Source organism: Erithacus rubecula (assembly GCF_903797595.1).
Source record: "Erithacus rubecula genome assembly, chromosome: 3".
In the NCBI taxonomy this organism is placed as follows: domain Eukaryota; kingdom Metazoa; phylum Chordata; class Aves; order Passeriformes; family Muscicapidae; genus Erithacus; species Erithacus rubecula.
The window spans coordinates 48,475,871-48,501,254 of NC_136689.1; the positions used below are offsets into that span (position 1 = coordinate 48,475,871).

At 37.4% G+C, this 25,384-nt stretch overlaps 1 protein-coding gene across 1 annotated transcript in view; it reads left to right on the top strand.

Annotated features, from left to right (window-relative positions):
- The first annotated feature begins 3,265 nt into the window (after positions 1-3,265).
- The window catches only part of SUSD5 (sushi domain containing 5), a 39,311-nt gene continuing 17,192 nt past the window's right edge, over positions 3,266-25,384 (top strand). The window contains exons 1-3 of the mRNA XM_079302406.1: positions 3,266-3,538; positions 11,644-11,821; positions 23,840-23,958. Coding sequence (XP_079158532.1) covers positions 3,445-3,538; positions 11,644-11,821; positions 23,840-23,958 — 391 coding nt within the window. The 5' untranslated portion in view covers positions 3,266-3,444. The remainder of the gene's footprint in view (positions 3,539-11,643; positions 11,822-23,839; positions 23,959-25,384) is intronic.

A 25,384-nucleotide genomic window follows, 5' to 3' on the forward strand; every position in this document is an offset into this window, starting at 1 on the left:
GACCAGTTTCTTGGCCAGCTGCAGCACTTTAACAAATCCCCCAACATCAGCTCAGCTTGGCTTGAGATAGCAAATGTTTCAGAGTGTCTACTTGCTCAAGACTTTAGGACTCTAGTCTTTATTTTGAAAAGGCTCAAGATCATGTGTTAGAATTTGCAGAATTGGAGCAATGTTTACAGTATATAAATTTTCAGTGGCAGAAAGTAAATATTCCTAGTTGTAGATACGAAGAGAACAAATACAATATTATCTACTATAAATACATGTGGTGTTATTTGCAAATGTGTCTCTATTCACTTTTATTTCTTTTAGATATTTTATTTAAAAATCACTCTAACTTGAATGACATATTCCAGATGCAAATGTACACGGATGCTGTCCAAGTAGTAGATGACCAAACCCTTATTGTGTGCCTCAGAGCCCACAAGTGTCTTGTGTGTGTGTGTGTGTGCATTCATACTGTATGTACATGCTTTATAACCCAACACTTTCCCCTGTCTTACTACAGGAAAGTTTGCACACAGTGAAACACTGTTTTGTAAAATATCCCCATTGGCACCTTCACTGCTCCCCAAGGCAGGCATGATCTATCAGTGGTGTAAAGCTGCAGGCACAATTAAACTTTTGTAATCTGTCATAATACATTGTATTTTATACACTGGGTAGTCTGACAGATGCGTTACTATAGTGCCATGAATGCCAGAGGCTCTGAGTAAAAGGTTATATCTGTTTGTAAGCATCTTAACTTCCAGATCTCATTTTGAGATTTTGGTTCCAAGAGGGATTTGATTCTAAAAGCAGGATTTTTTTTCTTGATTAATGTTGATTTCAATATAAAACCATGCATATCTTCTAAGTATAAAACCTCTCTGAGTATAAAAACTCTACTGAGCTTTATAAAAGTCTTCCAAAATACACTAAGATCAGAAATTTTTGCTGATAGAAATGTAAGACTAGAAGGACAACTGTTTGGCAGTGAAATACTTACCTTCCAGGAATTAATAACTGGTAAATATCCTTACCTTTCAAAACTTACAGACTTACTTTACAGTTGAGATGGGATGGCAGAAAGAAGCCAGGTCATTCTACAAACTGGTCATGCCTTCAAAGAGAAACAGATCTTGTGGTTTTGTGGTAATTCTTTAAAATCAATAAGATGTTCTACTCAAGAATACAAGCTGAGATTTTCCAAGACAGGAGCCAGAGTGGCAACATGCCTTTACATATAACAACACAAGGAAACGATCAAATTATAGAAAAACTAACCCAACAGGCTTTAGGAATTTTAGATGGAAATCCAGAAGATATTGCCCTTTCCTCAGTCTGCTTTGGCCAAACTCCTAAGGACAGCAAAGGGCCTGAAAAGTCATCATTGCTATGACAAATGTCAGGGAAACCTGCAGCTATTGCTGTAGTAACGTCAGGTCTCTGTTAATGTCTGTGAGTCTTGCTGTATTTACTTACTCAGTTTCATGGAATCTCTTTGCTGTCTCACTAAAAGTGACCACCACTTTTTAAAAAGGGTAGAATTATTGGTGTATCAGAGTATTAAAATGCATTTTATGCCATCAGCTATGTTGCTAGTAAAAGAAACATAAACTCAATGCATGTTACAATTTTCTGGTTCCCTTTCTGTCACATTGTATGTTCATTCCTGTTACACAGAACCTGGAGTTTCTGTTGAAATGAAATGCACTTTTGTAGTTGTGTTATGCCAACCACCCTGTGTTAAGAATAAAGTCAGAGAGAAACTTTCCATCCTTCTAATTTTGGAGGCAATTCTTGGTATTGCTGGGAAGGTAATGCAAAAAAACCCCAAACAAACAAACAAAAACCAACCAACCAACAACAACAACAACAACAACAACAACAACAACAACAAAAAGCAAAATCAAAAAAAACCCCAAAACTCTGCTGCCCTTTCTATTCTCCAGATAAATTGAAAATTCTAAGCTACATAAAACCTATCTGCAAGTTTTCAGCATGTATATTCATATCCCAGTTATGGGTATACAGAAGAGGAAGAAGGATACAATTCTTTAAATGTCAACAGGATCGGAGCATCATCTCCCCAAATTCATCAAATGTAGGTATTTTAGAAATTTCTGTAGGTATGATGTTACCTGCTTCCTTAAATTTCTTAGACAGAAGTTCCTGAGCTAGAGTCATTTCTGTGAGACCAAAACCAACCTTGCAGAAGTTCATCATTCTCAGGCCATTCCTGTAGCTGCCTACAGGTGTAGGACACCAGGGCTTCCAGCAGTGAGAAGGGTCAGCTCCTTATTTCTACTCCTGGTGGTTCATAGTTTCTTGCCAGAGTGAACATTTCTGCCCAGCTTCAAATTTCTAAGGGAAAAAAATTTTAAGAAGTTGAAATAAAAGCAAAATAGGATGGGAATATGAAAACAATATTTCTGAGCTCTGCTGAGTTCCAACAGCAACACAAAACTATTCTGTTTATATGTTTAGCTAAATAAATCTTGGCATCACCCTTAGTATGTTTCCTCTCATTGTGGGGGTTTCTTTTGACTTTTGACTTGGGACAAATAAAACATCAATGAGAATGAGGGACAGATGACAGTTCTATAAGTGCTAGTGGGAACTGGAAACTCTCTTCATCTGCTGCTTTCAGAGTGTTCAAAAATGATCAAGATGACCATTCATCTGGATCAGGAGCGCTGACAGAGACCAGCTGGTGGACCCCCACTTCAACTTCCAGTTCCTCCTGCCCATCGTGAAGCTGGAATCTGAAATAGCAGGATTAATCCATCCCAGTGCTGACCTTCAGGGTCGCCAGGGTCCCATGCCTTTTGGCGTTCACCTCAGCCCTCACTTGAGCACCATCACTCCTGCTGCAGCAGCCACTGACCTCAGCAAGGCACTGCTGGCTGGTTCTGTACTGTGGAGAGGAAAATGCTCCCCATGTCTGTACCCATCCCTCTGGAGATGCACAGCTAAGCCCACAAACTCACCGTGTACCAGCACCAACAGTGTAGCTGCCGTTCTCCTTTCACACTGTGATTACTGCTGCTCGTCGTTTATCCTTTCCCCCCTTCTCTCCCCCTCCTGGCTTTTGCATTTCTTCCACCATGATCCATTAGGTATTTACCGGCAGGATAATGTGACTTTTCACACCGGTTTTCTGTGTGTGCTGCCCTGCAGACTGGGCTGGATAAAGCCTCTCTCCAATCCCAGCTGGTTGGACATCTCCCCCACCCAACTTCCCCTCCCCTTCACACTAGCCAAGCCAAGGATTCCTCTCTCCCTCCCTCTTTCTTTTTCCACCCCTCCCGCCTTCAGTGCAAACCCAAGACGAAGGATCCTGCCGAGGGAGAGTGCTCCTTGAAATCATCACCGCAGACCTCGCTGCAAAAGTGCAGAGGAGGAGAGAGGAAAAGCCTCAGCAGCCAACCTCCTGCAGCTGAGGGCTTTACAATCAGGGAAATGGCTTCAGGCTCTCAGAGATTCTCTCTCACCTTTCTCCAGGGAGTAGGATCTCTCTTCTTCATACTTCAGATCATCTCTGTTCAGGCTGATGGTGAGTCTCCCATTCAGTTTGGGCTGGGTTGCTATGGCTGGAATGAGAGCTGTATGTTGAAATGTGTTATTGCAAAAAAAAAAAAAAAAAAAAAAAAAAAATCCCAAACCAACTGGTTTTTTTTTGTTTTTTTTTTCCCTTAAATAAGAAGCTGAAATACATGCCCCAGTTTGCATTAGGAAACTTCTGATTCAGAGCTTTTTGAGACTTTACTAATATCCTGGGGTTAAGCAGAGAAAGGAAATAAGATCCCAGAAGGCTAAGATTATTTTATTACAACAAAATGATAGGATAGTGAACTTTTCCAGAGGAAATAAGAATAATGAAACAGAGCCAGAACGTGATTAAGAAGACTTAGCTATATTTTAGGAGACCTCTCCTTATAATTAAAATGCCTTTCTCCAAAGAACTTTCCCATAGCCCCACTTCAGAGGTGTCACTTTATAAAGGTACTTGAGGAAGGGAATCCAAGAAGTGAAAGACTTAGATAATCTCTTCTGTTCAATGCCACACACACTGAACTGACTGCTCACCTTTCTGCACATGAGCTTCATCTGCACTTCACTGCTGAGGGATGTGATCAGGACACAGATTTGGCTGAAGCACCAGCTACCAGTTACTCTGAAATGGGACTCTTTACTTGCTGATGGTGATCCTGATACGCTGCATCCCTTGAAAGTTTCTGGTGGCCTAATGCCCTTTAAGTGATTCAGCTTTTGATAATGTCAATTCAACTTGTCTAAACCAAAACATGACTTACTTTTGAAACCACTGTCTTTTCCTGGGACAGCAATGCTGAATGGTCACATTTTTCCGCATTTACAGCTGCGATAGATTTATGCCCAGTCTCAGGATTTTTTTTTATTTCAATACCCTAATCCTTTACCATTGATGCTTGCTGCATTATTCCAGAGAACAGAACTCAAACATTATAGGGCAATAAAAATCTCTTCTTGCTTCTTCTCAGAGTATTTTTCCTGTTTAACTTAAAATTTCTTTCAGTTGATGACAAAGTATGGCAAAGGAAAGGGAGAAAATTAATCTTGCCTGTATATTTCTACTGCTTTGGGTAAAATGTATAAATGTACACCATTTATACAACAGAACCCTGTCTTGTAAAGTTTATGAGAGTTGCATTTCATTAAGCATAATGGAAAAAAAATGTGTCAGACAACTGCACTATGTTGCAGTAGGCAAAACTGTGATTCTGTTTTTAGGATGTACGCTTTCCCTAGCAAACTGCCTTTGAAAAGAGAAGAGGGAGGGAAAGCATATCTATGAAAAAGGATTCTTCACAGAGTTTAAGGACACAGGGCAGGAATCATAATCTCCCTTCCTAAGAATGCTTCACCTGAAGATTGCCTTGTTTTTTCAGGGACACATTCCAATTTTTATTATTTCCATAAAATTAACTAAACTAACTTACTGATTCCTAAACAAGCATCTTCTAAAAGAGAAAGGGGGGAAAAAAGTTTTAGAACATTTTAAGGCAGAGGTCATGACAGTTTTTAGTTGTCATTCAACTGTTTGTCAAATTTACTTCACATGTGGTAAAAACATTTATACAATGAAAGGGCAGAATATCTGAAGTACTTTACAGTTGTCAAGCATTATTATAATACTGTGGTTTGCAATTTTTCCAAGGAACATTGTGAAAGATGTGTAACTCTGCTATTAACTTGATCTTCAGTGTGTTCTTCTAATATTAATATTTTAGCAAACAACTATAACACTCTCCTATAAGCCATCTGGGTTAAAACAAAAGAAAACACTGTATGTCAGCTTTAAAATTCAAGTATGTATTTAAATGTATTTAAGAAGATTTGAGAGTATGAAACGGGATGAATACTTTCTTTTATAGCAGATTCTGTCCTGATCTAGTCAGAAATCACCTTCTCATTTTTTAAGGTAAAAAAGATAATTATGCTAGCTTCTAATACATGCAAGTGTCACTTGAATGCCAACAGACTATTCAGACTGGCACATATGTGTTTGTGTATTTGTTATTTTTAACTGAGGCTATCTGACTGTGTTGCAAACTGCCAAAGGGATTTTAAATATGTCCTGTTAAAAACGTGTGAAATTCGGACTGGCCCCTGTTACAGCCAAACGTCTGAAACCGGTTGCAACATATTTCCCTAAGGAAGACTTTGACTTTATTATCTCACACAATAATAATGACAGAGAGTAAGCAATAAAACTGATGGCTGTTGAGGTCTGGTGAAGGTGTAAAGCCTCAGAACTTAATTGATCTCTTTTGACCATTACTTCCCATGGCACATATTGCTGTAGCACAAATAGGCTTCAGAAACACCCAGGCAAATGCAGAAATAAAATACAGCTTTGTTCCAGTTTGCAGCTTTTTTTTCCCAATTGAAATGAGCTTGCTTAAAGCTGTTCAGGTCCAGGTGAGATGGCCAGAAGGCTCCCTCAAGGTCTTGTTCATGCTCTGAAGTACTATGGTGTGCCACTTCCAGTGCAGGTACTGGAGAATAATACGTGTTGTGGCAGTTTTCTATTGTATCACTGCAAATTCTGGGGGTTTAAATTGTTTCCCATTTGCACTGGCATAGGAGGACAAGGATGTGACTTCCTGAATCCTGCACAGGAGTTGCCTCTACTTTTTTTTGCCTCTCTCCTTTGTCTTTTCACAGCTTCTAAATATCCACACGTATGAGCCATAGTTTTCTGCCAAGCACTTGCTCTGAGACAGAGCATGTTAGGAGAGGGTGATGACGATTCATCTGCTGTACTGAGACACTCCTGAAATGAACAATTTGCTGATTTCAAAGCTTTACTAATTGTGCAAAATGGAGCTGATCTCTTGGATAAATTTGGATTACATGAAGCCCTATTGGTCAAACCAGTCATCAGTAGTGAGCATAGTACATAGAGACTGCAGAGGTTGCAGGTGAAATAGTACAGACTCCAGGAAGCTGGTCACAAATAGAACCAGAGAGACATGCCTCTAACTAGAAACTGATGATGTACAAAGTACGAAAACCCTGCTTCTACACTATTTAGTGTGGCTTGTTTTGCATCCTTTCTTTAAAGTAAAGGAAAAAAAGTGTTTTTTCTCTTCTGCTGTCTCTAGATGCTCACATTTCAGTAGCAGGCATCTACACATTTCATTCTCCTACTTGCAAAATAACACACGTTCTTGCATGAACAATTCCAACTATTTGATCCTAAAGTGTGCAGTAAAATAAAAATTAAGACTCAAGCTGAGTTTTAGCTGAGGAGGAACTCAAACGTGACATGTTGATTTTGCTATTTTTCTGATGACATAATATTTTTTTGAGTTGAGTAAGACATCATTCACTGTTGTTTCTCTGAGAAATAAACTCCACATTCATGAACTAAGTAGAAATAGTAATTAGCCAAATCTCTGTCTGCAATTTTAGAGTTACTGGATCCTCCACCTTTACACTTTCAATCAAGTTACATTGTTGCACACATGCATAGAAATAAATGTTAAATTTCTGTTGAAGCAGAGAAGTGACCTTCCTTTCCTCTGCTCTCTTTTACCTCAATTTGAAATTTTTAACATTCAAGTGAAAACGTATTGGACTCCACATTTGCATATGTTCCACCAAATTTGTTTTATTGAAACAGATCAGTTTTTATTTTTTGAAATAAGAAGTATCATGTTGTGAGGTCAGCACACTGGGCATGTCTTTTAAAGTGCTTTCATTGTATTTTATTATTGAGGGAGGTTCTTACGTTAAAGTATATTTGACTATGCAGTTTTATATTCCTTCTTCAAGCATAATGCAAATCCTGCTGAAGAGATGGAGAAATTTGAACCCATTTCAGTGGGTATTGAACTGTGTCTATGCACCTCAGATGAACTTGTTGTATCTGTTACTGTAAAAGTCTAAATAAGCCAAACTCTTTTCTTGATAATCAATCGAATTCTGTTAAACCCAGTTATCTTCCATAAAATATGAAGAAACAGCTTTTGGACTGGTTTTATTTTTAAAGAACTCCTTTTTTGCACTGAGTATCTGATTGTAGAGTAATGTTTTCAAGACTCTTTAGTCTTGAAAGCATTATGAGGATCAGTTGTTAGAAGCTGAGTTTAGCAAAATTTGGAGCTGGAAATTAGGTAGAGTAAGAGTAATGAACCATTGGAACAGTTTACTATAAAGTGTGCTGTAAATTCTCCATTACTTGAAGGCATTCAGTCATGACTGGATGCATGTTGAAAAGACATGCTCTAGTTGAACCATGAGTTTTTGGACTTGATGGTGGAATTCTACAGTCTAGATGGGGGAAATCTACAGTCTAGTTAGTCAGGAATTAAGCAAGATGATAAAATTGGTTCCTAGAAGCCCCGAGATCTACGTGTCTATGGGTATGTTTTCAGTCAGAATATAGTGGGTACACTTTAGTAAAAACTATATTAATCTATTAAAAAAAAAAAACTAAAACATTATCAATACATCAAAATATAATCAATATTCTGTAATAATAATGATCAGATAAAGGTAGAGGCTAGCAATCTAATATAAGCTAGGTATTAAAGAGGGAATCTCTTGTTTCAAGAATGAATTTTTCATGTGAACTGTGACTCCTGCTGACAAATAGTGGTTGGAAGAATGATGTCTTATTATTTATGCCTCATCATTGAAGTTAAAAGCTTTATCACTTGTTTCAAATGGGGGTCTAAAATAACCTTACTGTGACAAGGACCTTTTTCATTCTGAACCTGCTAAACTCAACATGTTCAGTAAGTGTCCTGTGAAATACTATTTTGCATGCATTTTTAGCTTGGTCTTTAAAAATAAAGGGATCAAAGGGACTTTCTTTATTCAGAAAAACTTCAGAAAAGTATGTAGTTTTACTAAAAAATTTCCACCCTCCTGTGGAGGTGGAAGCATTATGGGAAACAAATGTTACAGATCAGAAATGAAGCGACAGAGTTGAGAGGGAGTTCAGACAGGGTGGCTTCTCAAAGGCACCACAACCAAAGGCACACTATATTCTTCATGTAGACATGATCCTTCATCCTATGTCTTATGAAAATACAGAACAGTCTCATATTTAAAACCAAATGACAACACATCTCTTGATACTCTCTCTGAGATAAGACTGATTTCAACCACCCCAATATAAGAAGAAAGACTACTATGTCATCAAGTATAGGACACAATCCTTTTAAAAGAAACATTTCATTACAAGTAAGACCAATAAAAATGTTACAAATAGTTAGCCAGGACCCTTAGACTCCCTTAGACTGAAAATTATTCCACTTTTGAAATTAAAAGTGAGAAAAATTCAATGCATCAATATCTTGAGTATGTTAGGCATGACACTGTAAGGTGCAAAATTCAGTGTTGCTGTCTTTTGTTTAAGGGGATTTCCTGTATTCATGTGCTTTTGTGTTTTTCCTGTTACGGTGCTAGCATTCCTCTTTTTTTTTTTTTTTTTTTCTGTCAATGCCGTTCAGTAATGTGACACATCTCAGGATATTGAGGATCCAGCTGTTCTATTGGTCAAGCATCTGATAAGTGAACCTTATTTGCTATTATATTTTCTAAGTAAGAAATTAGACAAAATCAGAGGGTACATCTTGAAAACTGGATAGACACTCACAGAGCTTCTACAACTTTGAAGAAAATTCACAGGTTGGTCCAGTAAACAAGTTGGCCTTCCTTACCCAAATTCTGGCTAACCAGAATTTCCTATAAAGCAGTTCACTGTATCTTTCCAACCACTCTTTCCTAGATCACCTTATAATTCACTTGTTTATATTATTTGATCATCCCAGATACCTTTTCAAAGGACAAGAGTCTGTTTTGACAGCATCTTCATAGGCTCTAGTAGAAAGTTAGTGTATCTTAAGTACTAGCAAACAGCGTAAGAATAGTCAAGCAAAGCTGTCTCAGCCTCTGTCTTGGATAGGCTAAACTCCTTTAAAAATGTAACTCATTCAGACTGATAAAACCTTGAAATTATTAAATAATTGTATCTAGATGGATTGATGATTTTTCTTTCTTTAAGTCATCTAACTGAAATACTAATGGCTAGTAAATGAGGGTTGTGCCACATCAAAATAGCATTCATGATTTAAGTCAGATGTTGTGCAAACTTGCTCTAAATGGCCTTGATGATGCACCTCAATCCTGACAGTCAAATGGTGAAATGTAGAACGTGGACAGGCTTTTAGCTGGGACAAAGCCTTGTAAAGCATTACACTTAATCCCTGCTTTCCTTTAGGAGTGAAAGTTGTTTTGCAACTTAAGAATGGCTGTTCAAAACCACCATCTCTCTATTTATACTGTCTCTCTCCCTAGGCCATGCACACTTCTCTCTGTCTGTCAAGGCTTTGGGAACAGGAGCTTTGTTAGAGTCATGTGCATTGTTTGGGACATGTAAAGAATCCTGATGTTTGTGTACTCAGGCATGTAGAGGCTTGCTACTCTGTGTAAAACCCCCCATTCTAGTTACAGTTAATGGTATTGATTACAGTGGAGAATCCAAAGATTATGCAATCTAGTGTCTCTCACACTGATCAGTGTTTGTGGTTGTATTCCTTAGTCAGCTACTGTTAATTGTCTTAGGAAAATCACTCTGGGTACTCTGAATTTCTGTTTCTTCTCTTAGCTGCTTGTCCCACCTTTTTAAATTCCCATTTTCCCAGGTCAAAATGACTTCTTGCTGTGCACATGTTCCCACCAAAACAGGAGTCTTTATGGGGACTCATCTGCCTTTGCTAGACAATGCAAACACAAATTACATGTTTACTTGAGTGAAACTACATTTTCTGATGTAAGGACTGTGATTCTTCTCATGGGTTTAGCTGTGAGAACAGAAAGCCGTCAGGGACAGACCTACCCTGTGTAAGTGCCCTGTTTTTAGTATTAGAATCTGATTTACCAATTTGTTGAAGCCGTATGTGGTGAGAGTGGCACTTGGACAGAACCAGGCTGAATCAGTCTGAAGGATTCCATATACTGGTCGATATCTCCTGTGAGTGTGAAGCTGGCTATGTAATGAATACTTGGTATGTGCTGGAAGTTTTGTATTCATATAAGCACTACCACTACTCCACTCTGGAAATCAGACATAAATAAGGGTTTTGGGCATTTGGTGAATGAGAAGTGCTTAAAAATTTTCTTCATGCAACTGTAAGCAATCTCAGTCTGTACTTTTGAAATCTAGAAGGTATTCTCAGGGGTGTTATAATCAGAAAAAAAAGTATTTATGGCAACTTAAATGTCAGCTGCAAACTGTCTCATTGTTTATTTCTTTTTCTGGAGCACACAGCTAGTGTATTTATTCCATAACCCAGTAACTTCTCAAGCTTCATTGCCAAAACCCCAACTGACCTGTTCCCATTTGCCAAAACCTCTAACTTTCACTCTTTCAGCTTTTCTGATATTGGATAAATTAAAATAAAATAAGCCAAACTGAAAATAAAAATGACCAAAAAAAGTTATGCTAAATATGTTCTCGTGCTCATTGAAAAAAAAAAAAAAAAAAAAAAAAAAAAGAGCCCTCCATTAATAAGAAATTCTCTGTCTTTCCAAAAAGACATTATAATGAAGCAGTCTGCATGTAGACACAAGATGTCATAGAATAACATAATTTTGATTTTAGAGACTAAGTATAAATCTATTTCTGATGTAGAAGACAAGGCTGCAATACTGGCTTTTAGGCATGTGCTTACTTTATAGCTGTAGTTGTTGCAGAGTAACTAAAATATTTAGCAATATCATTCTGGTGTTAGTAGCCTACAGGAGGTGTTCTTTCTGACTTTGATTTCATATGTGCATATGAGAGAGTATCATGCTTTCTTTCTCCAGTTCTTAAGCACAGACATACAAAGGCAAGACAAGTTTCTCCTCTGAGTTAGGAATGACTAGTGGCTTAGTCATTCTTGCTTTTCTGGTGATGGACAAAATTAAAAGAAAAACTAACACAAGGATACTTACGGTCTTGATTAAATTAAGCTTTCCAAAATAAAAAATTGGTGGGCCATAAAAATAAACTTAGTAAAAGCATGAAGGCTTTATTTGGTGCTAATTTGCAATATTTCTGTTGAATATGTATTGAGTACAACTCCATGATGGATGACATGTCCTTTCTTGGTGTTGCAGGGAAAGTGTTTGCTCTCGAGTCCAAGAACAACTCTCAGGGTCTGTATTTAGCCGAAGCTGAGAAAGCTTGTGTTGACCTGAGTGCTCGCTTAGCAACTGCAGAAGAGCTGAAAACTGCTGTTCTGGACTGTTCTTTTGCTGGCTGCACCACAGGATGGCTCGCCAGTGGCTCTGCTGGGTAAGGACAATGGGAAGTATGAATGATGGCTGACAAGCAAGCTTTTCCACTTTGACTAAGATTTGCTGAAAAACACTGGCCACAATTCAAGCACCATGACATATAGCTAAATTTGCAACTGCCCCAAGAATTCGTTTTTTACAACTAATATTGCAGGCACACAAGTATTCATCAGTCTCACATTATGATTTCACAGATTTGATGCAATTTCCTCTTCTTCTTTCCTGCTGAATTACATGTTCCCCTGGCATACAATGGGGTGCCAAGCCCTAAACATCCTTGCAGGCTGAGGACAAGGTGCTGGAGTTAGTATCAATGCTCCCACTGACTCTGTTGAGTCTTTCAGAAGCTCAGCAAACTAAACTTCTCACGGGAACCAAGTGTCTGTCTGAGGTATTGATGCATAGCAGGTCAGAAAACAGGCATGTTCAAAAGGTCACAGATGCACTTAGATATGATAACCACTTAGATATGATGCAGGAGAGAGTTTGTTGAGAAAGCTCACCAGGGAACTGATATTGCTTCTCAATGTGTTGAAGGTAGCTCAGGTACTCAATGAAGCATGAGGCTGAGTTTTCCTTGCATGAAGCATTGTTGCCTCTGTAGAGACTAAGATAAAGCAGGATGTAAATAGAGACATTGAGAGAATGTCACAGGTTTTATTTTATGAAAAAAGTGTTTCCAAACTTTAGTATATTATTAGATTTTGTGACAGTTACCAGGTTTTTAAGTAAACATTGGTGTTTCTTTGTTTTTAGTAATAAAAATTCCAAAGGACAGAAAATTACTACTATAAATGACATACTATAATTAAAAAAATTTCAAGGAAAAGCCACCATTTTCTCTGAATATATTTTTTTCCAGGTGAAAAATGGCTTGAAAATTAATTTGCATGTAGTTTTGGTCATAACAAAAAAAACAACAAAACAAAACAAACCCAAAAAAGCAACAACAACAACAAAAAAACCAAAAAACCCACAAACCAACAGAAATGTCTCAAGATAAAAGACAATTATTTTTAGGGTTTAGATCACTTTCCCAAGACAGTTGCTGCAATGTGTTGCGTGCCAATGAACCAGGAAAACTATATAACTGTGAGAAGTCCATGGCAAAGTTGTTGTACAGGGCCTTTTATACAATCTCTGTATTCTGGAAGTCAGGAATGATAATGGGTAGGAGAAGAAATCATGACTTTTTTAATCTAAGCAATGCCTCTAGTTAGTCCAGTGAGATCCACAATTAATTGCTGTGGGCACCGGAGCTGTGACTATCAATAGATCAGCTATGGACTGAGTATCTTCAATATTAAAACTGTATATGGTGAAAAAACACCTCATAAGGATGGGTAGGAAATGAAGACTTTTCATCCCTTCCAACTCGCTGTATTCCATTCCCTTCAGTAAACCTGCCCTTAGTATGGAAGTCTCTAAGCTATTTATCAGAAAGAACTTTGTGGGGGCACATCAGCTCACCATTGCTGTGCAGTCAGTCACCAGATCTGATCTTCACTGGAGAGCTTCACCAGAGAGAAATGTTCTTCAGAGCTGGAATTTTATACTCTGGGGCTATTTTACCCATGACTGGGCAAGCACCAGAAAGCATGTTACTTGATTTATTGAACTGGATAATTTTGATTCTGGGGGAAAATAGGAGTTGTATATTGCCTAAAAAGGCTAATCTGTTTTAACTGTAAGTTAATACAGCTCTGGAGAAAGAATTGAGCAGTTGAGCACTAAGTGTCCAAAAGGGACAAAGTTGCCTAAGTTGAACAAGTTCAGCTTCAATATACAGACTTACAGAGAAATTTAGATGAAAAGGTAAAATGATGCCTAAAGGAGTTCGATGATAATCCATGCAGGAGGGACATGGAATCTACTTCAAAATATCTTTACAGGATTCTGATTTACCTCTGTCAGGCCAGGAAAGATATGAGGACATGGCTATTGACAGCACAAAGAAAACCTCTGTCAGACTGCAGCTGTAGTAAGAGCAGACAAACAAACATTCAAGCAAACAAAGAAGTTGTAGAATGTTTATGGAAGGGGATGAAGAATATAAAAAAAAAAAAGTATGTGTAGGTCAGTGTAATAACCTCCTTTGGAATACTATATGTGTTGTTGCTGTGTCTTGGGAAAGGTACTATACATGTCTCAAAAAAGGGCTCAAGAATTACTAAAGTAATGGAAAATCTATCTACAAGGGACTCAAGTGATTTTACTAAATTCGTTATTTATTTTAAAAAATTTACTGGTTCAATACTTTGGGTATTTACTTGATAACAGGAAATATGACAGCAGTGATAAAGGATAGCTAGTATACAGAAAAACCTCTCCACATCAGCCAATAAAATCCAGAGAAGTGAAATTAGGCTTCACAGCGTGCCCACAAGTTAGAGAAGTATGGAAAATCATTTCCAAAATAAAGAACTCTTTGCAGGGCACACCTTGTGTGTTTATCTTGATGATAAAATCATCTTTGAATGATTGGTGACCTCCCCACATATGCCAGGTCCAGAACTGTTCAGGACTTTATAAGTTGAATCTAAAACCTTGGAATCCTCCCAGCAGCTGACTGGCATTCAATGCAGATCACAGAGTTTTAGTCAAATATTCTCCCATATCCTCTTGGACTGTGTATATCAGGAAGGAGATGAATAGAAGAGAGCATGATAAAAGAAGTTCCTAATTTCAGGAAGAAAGAGGTTGAGTTTATTTATTTGGTGCCTGGAAGGTATCCCAGTCTTTCCCTGGAGGAAAAATGGATTAGACATTTGCAGTAGAAGTAAACACAAACAAATTATGTGATTGAAGTCATTACCGTGTTGCAGATTTTCTGACATGCTTCAGCCCTCCTTTCATCATTTAGATTTAAAAGTGAACAGGAACTCTAGCAGATATGTAAGGACTCTTTCACCACTAGATCCATTCTCCAGGTTTTACACAAGTCTGTGATTTGTTCACTTCTGATGACTATTTATGGTTTTAGTGAGTAATTACAGTCCCACTCCTGGTAAATATATCCATCACTGTTGATTATTTTGTCCTTATTATTTTTACAGCCAAATCGAAATCTGTGGGAGTTTCTCCTGTTATGGCAGGGGCACATTACTGAGTCAGTGTGAGCATGTTTATATTACCTGCTCTCTGGGCTATGCTATACCTCTTCCATGGGCAAAGAGGAGCATTTGAACTAAAGAGCCAGCCCAGTTTGGGTGACTGTCAAATTTCTGATGCCTCTCATGTAAGTGCATATCTTCCCTATTTAAATATGCTTGCTTCAGTCCCTGCAAACCGGGCTAGCCCAAGCAGCAGGTCTTGACGAATATGATTCATTTCAACTGATGCAGAATGGAAATTGCTTAAACAAATAGAGCCCTGCCAGCAAATCCAAAGACACAATAAACTGTGTGGTTGTGTGGTTTAAGCAGCCTGAGAAAGAACTTCTTTCACAGGAATAAGGGGATGTTCTTGTCTTGACCTTGCAGTTGCTCAGGCCATCCCAACTCAGGGTTCAGGGGAGGCAGTCCAGGGGCATGGAACTTTTTTGAGAAGAGCCACTGATAAGTAGGTAGGGATAACTTCTCCCAGCAAGCCAGAAGTAAGCCACTTACAAGTCAGTCCTGACATGTGTAACCTATGAAGCATTACACATTGTTGCATTTCAGGAGATGAAATGTCATTAGGCAAGTCTCATTTGTCAGATGAGCCCTAATAGCTATTTATACTAAAAATGACACTCTTATGACTTACTTGCATGTCAGACAAGTGAGTCAGTAAAACCATCAAGTAATCTGCCAGAATATAAATGAAAAAAAGGTGGCAGAGTTCTCTGAAAGGCTCTCACTGCTATCTTTTGAATTCAGCTCTCAAGCTGAAAAACTTTGTGTTGAGTCTTCCAGCACTGGGCATCATGTCCTGTAGGGTCTTGACTTCTTTTCTGAGGTTTTTGAAATTTGGAAAGTGAACATGACACAATTGATCTTAATACCAACCCAGTGCACAGCATATTAGAAAGCAGCTATTTATTTTAGAAATTATTAAACATTTTCAACACCCTGTATTAATATCCCCATAGCATATTTACTCATTTCCAGTGCTTATGTAGGATGGAAAAGCTGAATCTGTTCTAGTCCCTGTCCTGTTCCTTATTTGCCTACATAGAAATAGAGCCATATATGTCTTCTATAACAGATTTGAAGCTCTGCATAGAATTTTTCCTCTATGACAGATCTCCTACAGGGCTGTCAACCTGCTCCCTTGTGTGAAATTGCCCTGGGCTGGTTCGTACCCAGTTGCTGGAGGATTTATTCCAGAGAGGATAAGTCTGGAGTGAGCAAGCAGAGTCAGCTACAAAAAGCTCTGCTGTGAGAATCAGAAGGCAGGGTTTCTTTTCTTGGCTGACCACAGACCAGATGTTTGCTACTAGGAAAATTACTTTGTCTCTATTTTTCCTTGCTTTTGTTAGCTCTTTGGGTTCTGCACTGACTGCTTTTGAATGCTTCTACAGTGTCAAACACAACAGGGCCCTCACTGCAGATGACACCAGTGGGAAATTTAATAATAAGGCTTAAATATGGCATTTCACAAGACTACCTATTTCTTTTTCTGCCCACTGTGTGGGACTTGCCAAGTACCTGACAGTATGGTAATAAAAGCATGATTCCTGGGAAAGAAAAAAGCAATATCCAAGGAATTAAATAAAGGGTCAGTTGCTAACACTTGCCAGTCCTCTCCTCTGTATTTGTAAAGTCTTGGGCTTGTGGGTCACTTCAAATTCATCCAAGTGTACATGCTAAAACAGGCCCACTTGCTCTTTCCAGAAAAGCAGCCCTGGTGACATGTCACTTTGGGAAGTTCTCAGTTTTATTTCTATGCTGTGCTCTTCTGACTGCTGATAATGCACATGAATTTGCTCCCAGACATGTATTTGAGGCAGGTCAAGTAATTCTCTTCAAGAGAAAAACCCAGACATAACTGACAGGACACGGTCCAATTCAAATTGCTGAAGTGGCTTATGAAATTGTCTGAGGAGGTCTTGGACTACAAAAGGCCCTCAAGTCACAAATTTTAGTCCCACAGCTCATACCTCGTGTCATGCTTTCCTAGAAGATGACTTTGTCTTTTTGCTGCTTCTTGTCAATCATCTCAGAAAGTCTCATGCAAGGTAAGAACCAAGTATTTGTATTTCAGGAATAGGGATTTATATATAAAGTTCAGTCAAGAAACTTGAATTTAGGAAACGGGGATAGCCAGTTTACTCCAAGAGATGATATCACTGAGCAATGCACACATGAGCCACTTTCCATCAGCTTTGGGAAGAGAGAAGCAAATCTTTTCTTACCATAACTTGGGACAACAACATGGACAAGGTATGACAGCTGTGTCTTCTGTAATAGAGACAGCCCAATAATTGAATAATGTTTTAGAAAATTTACTTTTTGAGGAAAAGCACTGCACAAAAGAAAATACATATTTTTAATGTATTTTCTAGGACAAGTGCCCAAACCACCATCTGCTGATCTGTAGCACCACAGTCCTCAGAGTTGCCACTTACTATGTGATATGACTCTCACTTCTATTTTATATTTTTACTGGGAGGTTGTTGTAATGAATTCTGAGGAATTTAGCAAAACTTTAGCAAGCTATGGCACAAAAGGCATGGGTTTGCTAGTGAACTTAATTAATGCCAGAAGGTTAGAAATCATTCCTAAGTCTCAGGAAAATCACAATATTTAACAGGAAGGCAAGTCTCACTTTAGAGATGGAGTAACAGAATCGAGGTGCAATTTTATGAAGACTAATGAGAATTTCTGCCTTAAACCAGCAAGAAAGGCAGAGCAGGAGAAAGAGCTGGGTGTAGTCACAGAATACAGGATGGCAGTGGACCCATTGTAAAGTGAAATAACTCACATAGAATTTGCGAGAAAAATAAATGCTATCATCCTAAAAGATTTGCAGCAGCAATTCCAGAGGAGAGAGGGCAGTGCAGAAGGGCTTGAATGAGGCACCAGTGAGACATCACCTGCAGTAGTGTAATGTAATTCTTCATATCCAAGCTCAGAATGTCTGGGCTCAGGGTGGGGTTGGTCTAAAAAAGCACCTCTCTCATCAAAAGGTGATTTAAGGTGATAATTTGTTTATCTGAACAAATGAAGACAGAAATGGGATATACTTACTCTTTGCAAATGCACAAGAGTGGCTAATACCAGAGATTCTAACCTGCCAGATAGTTCTAATGAGGTAAATTTTCTACTTTTCAAAAGAAGTTTACAGATTTTGCCTTTTTTTTTTAATCACTCTAATGATTTTTTGCATCTGAAAGCCTTTCCTCTGAGAGTGAAGATGATTTGTAAATTATAGTATTCAGAAAATATTTCTGTATTTTTATAAACCCTTTGGTAACTAACCACTAAGCTCTGTTAAAAAAGCCATGGATTAAACTGGAGTCAGTAAAGTGAAATTGGGAAAAACCACCTTTATATAGATGCTTGACATGTCATTGAGCATCCATCTAGTCCAGGCCCAGAAGCAGCACGATTCTCCTTCACATGCAGTAAAAATGCTCAAATTACATATTATACCTAGTGATATTACAGTAAAACGGCTATATAAAATGTTTCACACTAGGCTACAGTATGAAAGCCTGCATGAATGGGCCATATTTATTTAATGAACAGAGGCCTTACTATTTCAGTAGTCCAATGTACAATTTTAAGCACAAAAGACTGCATTTTGGTGTATATTTTTAAGAATCTAAAGGATATTGGTTCTGCCTTGGTAAGACCTCCTTCTGACATTTCCAGTGGCAGTATTGCTGTTGGAATGTCTTCATGTCACACTTAGCAGCTGCTTTCTTTGGGTCACATCCAGCCAAAATTAGCCTCTATAGTTCCCAGTCAATGGACTTTCCAAAGCCCACCTGCACTCCCCTTCATGATTTTGAGGGAAATTTTCTTCCCTTTAGTAATCATGAACATGTCATTTATATTTTATTCCTCATCAGAGGCAGCTTTGTAATTTGCAGTTTCCCAAAATACAGAGGGGAAAGGCTAAGAATAAAAATCCCTTAGTTTAGCTCGCAGACTACTGTTGGTTTTTTTCTCTTACCTAGTTACTGCAACACAAACAGTAACACTGACTCATGAAAAAAAAAAATAGTACAACTTGTTAAAGATTTATCTTTACTAAGAAAAGTGATGCAGTCTTTAACTTTCTAATTAGGGGAAAGTTTTATAGAGTATGCTCTGAACCAGACTTTCACAGTGCCTTAACAAATACATAGTTCCTGATGTTCTTCTGAGCCTAATATATTGCAAACTAATACTTCTATGAATCAATGTCACAAGACCATTCTGACTCAGTTCAGTGAATTTATTGACTAGGACTACAAAACCTAAAATCAACTGGCATATAAAGTAGCAACTACAAGAAACGTCCCACTTACTGTTTTCTGTGCTGATGGATTACACTTTATCATATCAACTCAGCTGTCAAATCCATATGTTTTAACTTGGGCTGACTGAAAATTTTGCAAACATTACAAAATTGTCTTGTAATTTTCTTTAAAGAAAGAAAAGCAAAATTATCAGTGGGTACTATTTTAAGCAAAAGTTATAATTTATATAAAAATACCATGTCTTTATTAAAAATACCTTTATTATACAAACGTACATACATACAATTCATGACATTAACTAAAATTGCAACAGTTCAAGCATACAATTATATATTTATTAATACATATTATATTATGCTTATTGTAAAATAAATACTCTTCACGCCTGCTTTTCTGCTGTTGCCATATTTGAACAGAAGAATTAAAAGAAGAGCAAAATATACCAATTACTTATTTATTACATAATACATTAGAAATAATTAAAGTAGCACAAGAGTAAGCAGAAGGCTCTTGGAAAGTCTGGTCCATACCTTATTGTACTACATATTAGTTTTTTTTCTTGTATGTGCACATCATATCTACAATATCTGAGTCATGGCACAGGAAGACAATTATCAGATTGGCCAAGCTCTGATCTTTTTTTCTAAGGTGGGTACAGAGGAATGACTGTTAATTGTTCTTAGTTGGATGAATCATATTGTATAGCAGGAGTTAAGCTGAGGTTCAACACAGTGCAGAATCCCTGGTCTCGTTTTCTCTCTTGGGAGGAGAAGAGGCATTATGAAGCAGTTTGTCCTTTCAAGCTAAGTAGCAGTAGACTGAGAAGATTCTCAGTAGTTTGTCAAAGAAACAAAGGAGACACCTTTAGCACCTTCCAGTTTTTCAACAGAGAGCAGAGGCTGTTGTCAATACCACTGACCACATAGTGTTTCTGACTGATTTTTTATGCTGAGACTGTGAGTTCATGGCCATGTAAGAGTAATTTTCAGGGATGCACGGATGTTTCAGACAGATGTGGATCACAGACATTTGTTATGGATGATATGCTGTTCAAACTCAGTATGTTTCTTCTGAGCATGTCTGCCTTCATCAGAAATCTCCACAGAAGGAAAATGAAATAAAATCTGCCTCTTTATTAAAAGGCACAAAATCAAGCATTACTGCTCTGAGCATCAGATGACATTATATGCTGAGTAATGAGCTAAAGTTAAATTAAAGCATGAAAGTATCCATAAATAGAATTAAGCATACATGACCACATCCTTCTGAATGGCTGTGTAGGTGGATGTATGCCTTAAAAAGTTTGTGACATTCTCTCAGCCATGATGCATGCCCCAGGGCAATAATTCAAAGCAGTCAAGAAACAAACCAGGCAGCAACACCTCTCACCAGGGTGCTGAAAGGAGTAGAACAACTGTGCAATTTTTTTGTCTTGTATTTCAGCATGGCTGTGCTGCTGCTGAAGAAATTTCAAGATACAATGGATTCTGAATTGGTAGCTATTTTTCCGTCATGAAATTGTAACAAATTTAAAAGCATCACGTTCTATCTGATAGAACTGTGACAGAAGTGTACCTGTGTATTTAAGTTCTAATTATAGATTAAAAGCTATCATTTAGGATTTAGGTAAACCCTCAATAACTCAGAAACTAGACTATTATTGTGTATTTTAGTTGTACCTCAAATCCTACTGACTGAAAATAGACAATTTCTATGTCATGGGCGTTGCAGGTCTGATCCACCTGCTACTGAAAAATGATGAGCACTCTTGAAGCTCTAGTCATCAGAAGCAATAAAAGATTACAGAAGGTACTCAACAAATTACTGAAGATGTTTAAAGCCTGCAGTACTGAGCTTGAGGCAGGAAACCAGTGTCAGAGAAGAAGGAATGAAAGAGATTAAATTTATTTTTTTTTTCCTTCAGTGTTTTAGAATAATAGAATCTTTAAGGTATGAAAAGACATCTGAGATAATCAAGTCCAATCATTGACCCAGCACTGTGTCTTGTGTACAAGGCAAGATTTCTTTCATTTCAGAAGGATTGCATTAGGATGCTTGCAGTTTTAATCAGATAAATTTTAATACGCCAAAAATCCAAATTAAAGTTCTAAGTAGCAGATACATGTAAATACACATAAAAGATCTTATTTCAAGTCTTTCTTCATGTATAATGTTGAAACTATATGCAAGGTACACCTTTGTGGGTTTGGTCACACTGGATAACAGCTGAGAATAGTTCTTAAAATTAATTGGCTAATTGATGAAATCTATCAATTACAAACATGTAATTTTTTGTACAATATTTGAAAAAAAAGTGAAAAAATTAGCACTTTAAATATGCAATGTTACTCATGAGTGATATTACTCAGACAATGTTTTGGCGATGACCTCATTGCACTGAGGATGTGTCACCCACAGATAACTGTAGCCTGATGAAGAACTGATAAAGAAATTACAGTGTTTTGGGCAGAAGCAAAATACATAAATATAAAAATTGGAATTAGAAATCAGAAAATTCAAGATAAGAATTTCAAAAGTGGCTTCCAAGTCTCAGGAATTTTAGTCTTTGGTAGAACATAGAAATGAGTGTGGCCTGATTTTCAGAGACCAGAATTTTATGATGGTAACAGTCTTCAAAACTTGTTTTCTTTTGTGGTTTCTTTTAATTTATTTTCTTCTTCCTTTCCTTTTTTTTTCTTTTTTCATTTTTTTTTTTTTTGAGAGAAAGAGCCTGAAGCTTAAAGTACAAAATTACAGAAGAATAGCACATTTTTTGCAGTCATATTATTATCTGTCTACTCAGTGTTGCAAAACATAAAGGATCCAGATATCCAAGCAACTGAGTAATTATTGGAAATATTAAGGTTGATGAGTATTTTTTGAAGGGAGTTATAGGTGTCTCATTCTCTTAAACCTTGTAAGACCCAGCGGAACAATATGTGAATATTACATACATACAGAAAATTTCTAATTGAAGTTCTGATCCTCTCAGTCATCTGAACTGATTTTAGCAGATCAAGTTGTTTTTGTATAAGTGCTTAATTACTGAACTTAGAGGTCTTGGACTTTAAATCCATTTAAATCTCCGTTCTGAGCGAACTGGATATAAAACTTGTGAGGACAGTATTGTCCTTAAATTGGGACTTTTTCGAAGGGATTTTTTTATCACTCAAAAAATCAAGTGGAGCTTTCTTTACAAAGGAAACATATTTGGTTTGAAATCGTAAAGGAACGTTCAGCAGGGAATGACATCATGTTGTTTTCCAGAGGAGAAGTGTGGCAGGAGCCATTCTGGTGCATTTGTGTGACCATCACCATACAGCTAATTTCATATTGCTTTTGTTTGCTTATATTAAAAGAATGTTAAAGTTTCCTATTTAACTACTTGAAAGCTAACATGTGCCCAAATGAAAATAGTCTGTACAACTGTAATTCAGCCTATTTCTGTAAATCAATTGTTATATAATATTTAAATGCATGATAAAATACTGGTTTCCCACTGGATCTTTTCCACCCTCAATGAGTGGGCATTTTATTTATTTCATTTTATTTTTTTAATATTATTGTATTTTATTTTATCTCTTTTTTTCCTCAGATTTAGTGGAGGGCTGATGGCATGTTAGTTCAGCCATTGCACAGTACAAAATGATTAATTTCCTCCACTGGAAGGATTCGTTCTGTGGAAAGCATTTTTATCTTCCTTTCACTAAAATAGCTGACTGTACAACATTTCTTCAAGCTTGCTGTCCACAAAAATATAAACCCACACCATTAATATCCAGCTGCAGAAATTTGGGTTGGAATGATCTTCTCAGCATTTGTAACCTTCAATGTAACAGTAAAACCAGTGTTTTTCTACAACAAACTCTTCCATTTCCTAGTTTTAAGCAGTCAGTACAGCTGAGAGAAGAGACAGTCAGTAAAACTCTTACTTCATCATCAGCATTTACAGAGTTGTAAAACTCAATACAGATTTAATACCTTTCTTTAAGCCTATCAGGGACAACAGGATGGATTAGGTATTGCTGAGTACCAAACCAGAAGAAATGGAGTTTATAAGTGTAAACTTTTGCTATTGAAACTGCTATTAAAAAAAAAAAAAAAAAATTGAAAAGCTGTTTTTCTTCCAAGAACTCAAGCTGAATTTTCTGAGTTGGCCTGTGTTAGCTTTTGAGTGGTTAAATATGCAACCTTATTGGTTCTTTAATGTAAATGCTAATGATTTATAAAATTTCAGATCAAATCTTGAGTTTACTATTAATTTCTATGCTGGTGCCATCTGTGGGAATATGTATTGCTGAAATGTGAGAGCAAAATGCTGTCTTAAATACTCTGGGTAAACATCTGATATTTACAATTATTACAGAATATAATAAGATAAACATCTTTTATTGTTCCTTATGCCTTGAACTGATCTACAGCAAACATTTTTCTAATTACTTCTATTTCTTCCTTGGCTTTTTTTCATAGGTCTTCCCAGACTACTATTTTATGTGCCAATGCTGAAACAGTTAAGCTGAGGCTAAAGCCTGACTACTCTGATTTTAAAATCTCCACATTTCACCTGCATGTAGAACTCCAGAAGATTTCTGATTTCTTTTTTCTTTTTCTTTTTCATTTTAGGACAATTATATGCAGAAAGACGGGCAGCAAACTGCAGAGCGTGAAAGCCATTGATGTTAAAATTGATACCGATCCCTTTGTGAATGACCAATATGATGCCTTTTGTATAAAGGATGAAGGTCAGCACTGATATATTTTGAAAATAATGCAGAGTCATCACTGTCTTGCAACATTAAACATTTTGCCCTCAATTTTTCTATGGCTGAGAGAGAAAAAGAATGTTAAGGGATAAATCTTTGTAGTAATTGCCCACTATAAGAGCCAGCTACTGCAAAGACACTGGTTGCAGCAAATAAATTGTATTAACTTCTGTCTTTGCTGCGGTTTAGTGAGTTCAAACAGCACTACTGATCTGGCAGAACCCATTTTGGTGCTCACAGAACATATTTTATGGAGAGGAATATACCTGACACCAATCTAATGGAGACAGCTGAAACATGTCCCTCCCTCAGCACTGTAGCTGAATGTAACTCAGCAAGCTGGCTTCGACTTGCACCACACCACCCTGTTGTATATCAGTATACAACATCTGTAAGCAAATAACTTCATTGCCTCCATTTTAGTTTAGTTTTGCTTTGTTTTGGTTGTTTTTTTAATAAGTGTGGACCCGGCTGCTAGGGATGCTGATGTATCCCGGATGATTATGAAAACAAAATTATTTCAAATATATAAGTTGGTGTTTTAATTTTTCAATATTTAAGTTCTAGAACCCACAAAGATGAATTCTGAAGGCAATAAGTAAATTGTTGATGATAGGCAGGATTTTGTAAAGAAATTTGGGAACTCCAAAAATAGACTGTTGATGTCTACAGTGAGTTTTTGCATCTGATTTCCAAGAAAAGCAAAGGTAAGCTGATGGCATTTACTGAGAAACAGTAAGTTCATAGCACAGGGTGGGCATTCTGATAAACCGTCAGTGGCAGTGGTGTGGATGAAAATATGGTTGAAGCAATATGTGGCAGAGGTGATACATATTTGCTGTATACCAAATAATCCTTTCTAGAAATAGTGATTTTAGCAGAGTTTGACCCTCCTCTCAAGTAACCCTTATGATATCAACTCCAGGCTCCGTGCTGCTGTGAGCAATGCCAGCTCTGTCACCCAGTTGCTAATGTGGTGACACAAGCAACTTTGTGCTTTCTCCATGCTGCTCCTCACACCAGGACCAGCTCCCTGTAAACATCTGCAAAACTCTCTCATTGTGTTTTTTCAAATCTCTTTTGTCATCATTCCCCCCCCTCGAGAAAAACCTTGCAGTGGGTTGGGACAGCTGTGAGATACTGAAATCATTGCTCTGGCCACTATTGTTCCATTGTGCCCTTGTGCTCCCCTGTCTGTGCCCACCTGCTTCATCTGAGCTTATCTCAGAAAAGGAGTTGTGTTTACCTTTTGCATTTGGTTATTGCTCACAGTAAAGGGGCAGGCAAGAATGTAACTAGACACAGCTATGCTGGAAAAGAGTACTACATGGGACTCAGAAACTGCATACTTTAAACTCTGAGGAAATTCAGATAGTTTGCAAAGAATGTAGAAGTTATGAAGAAT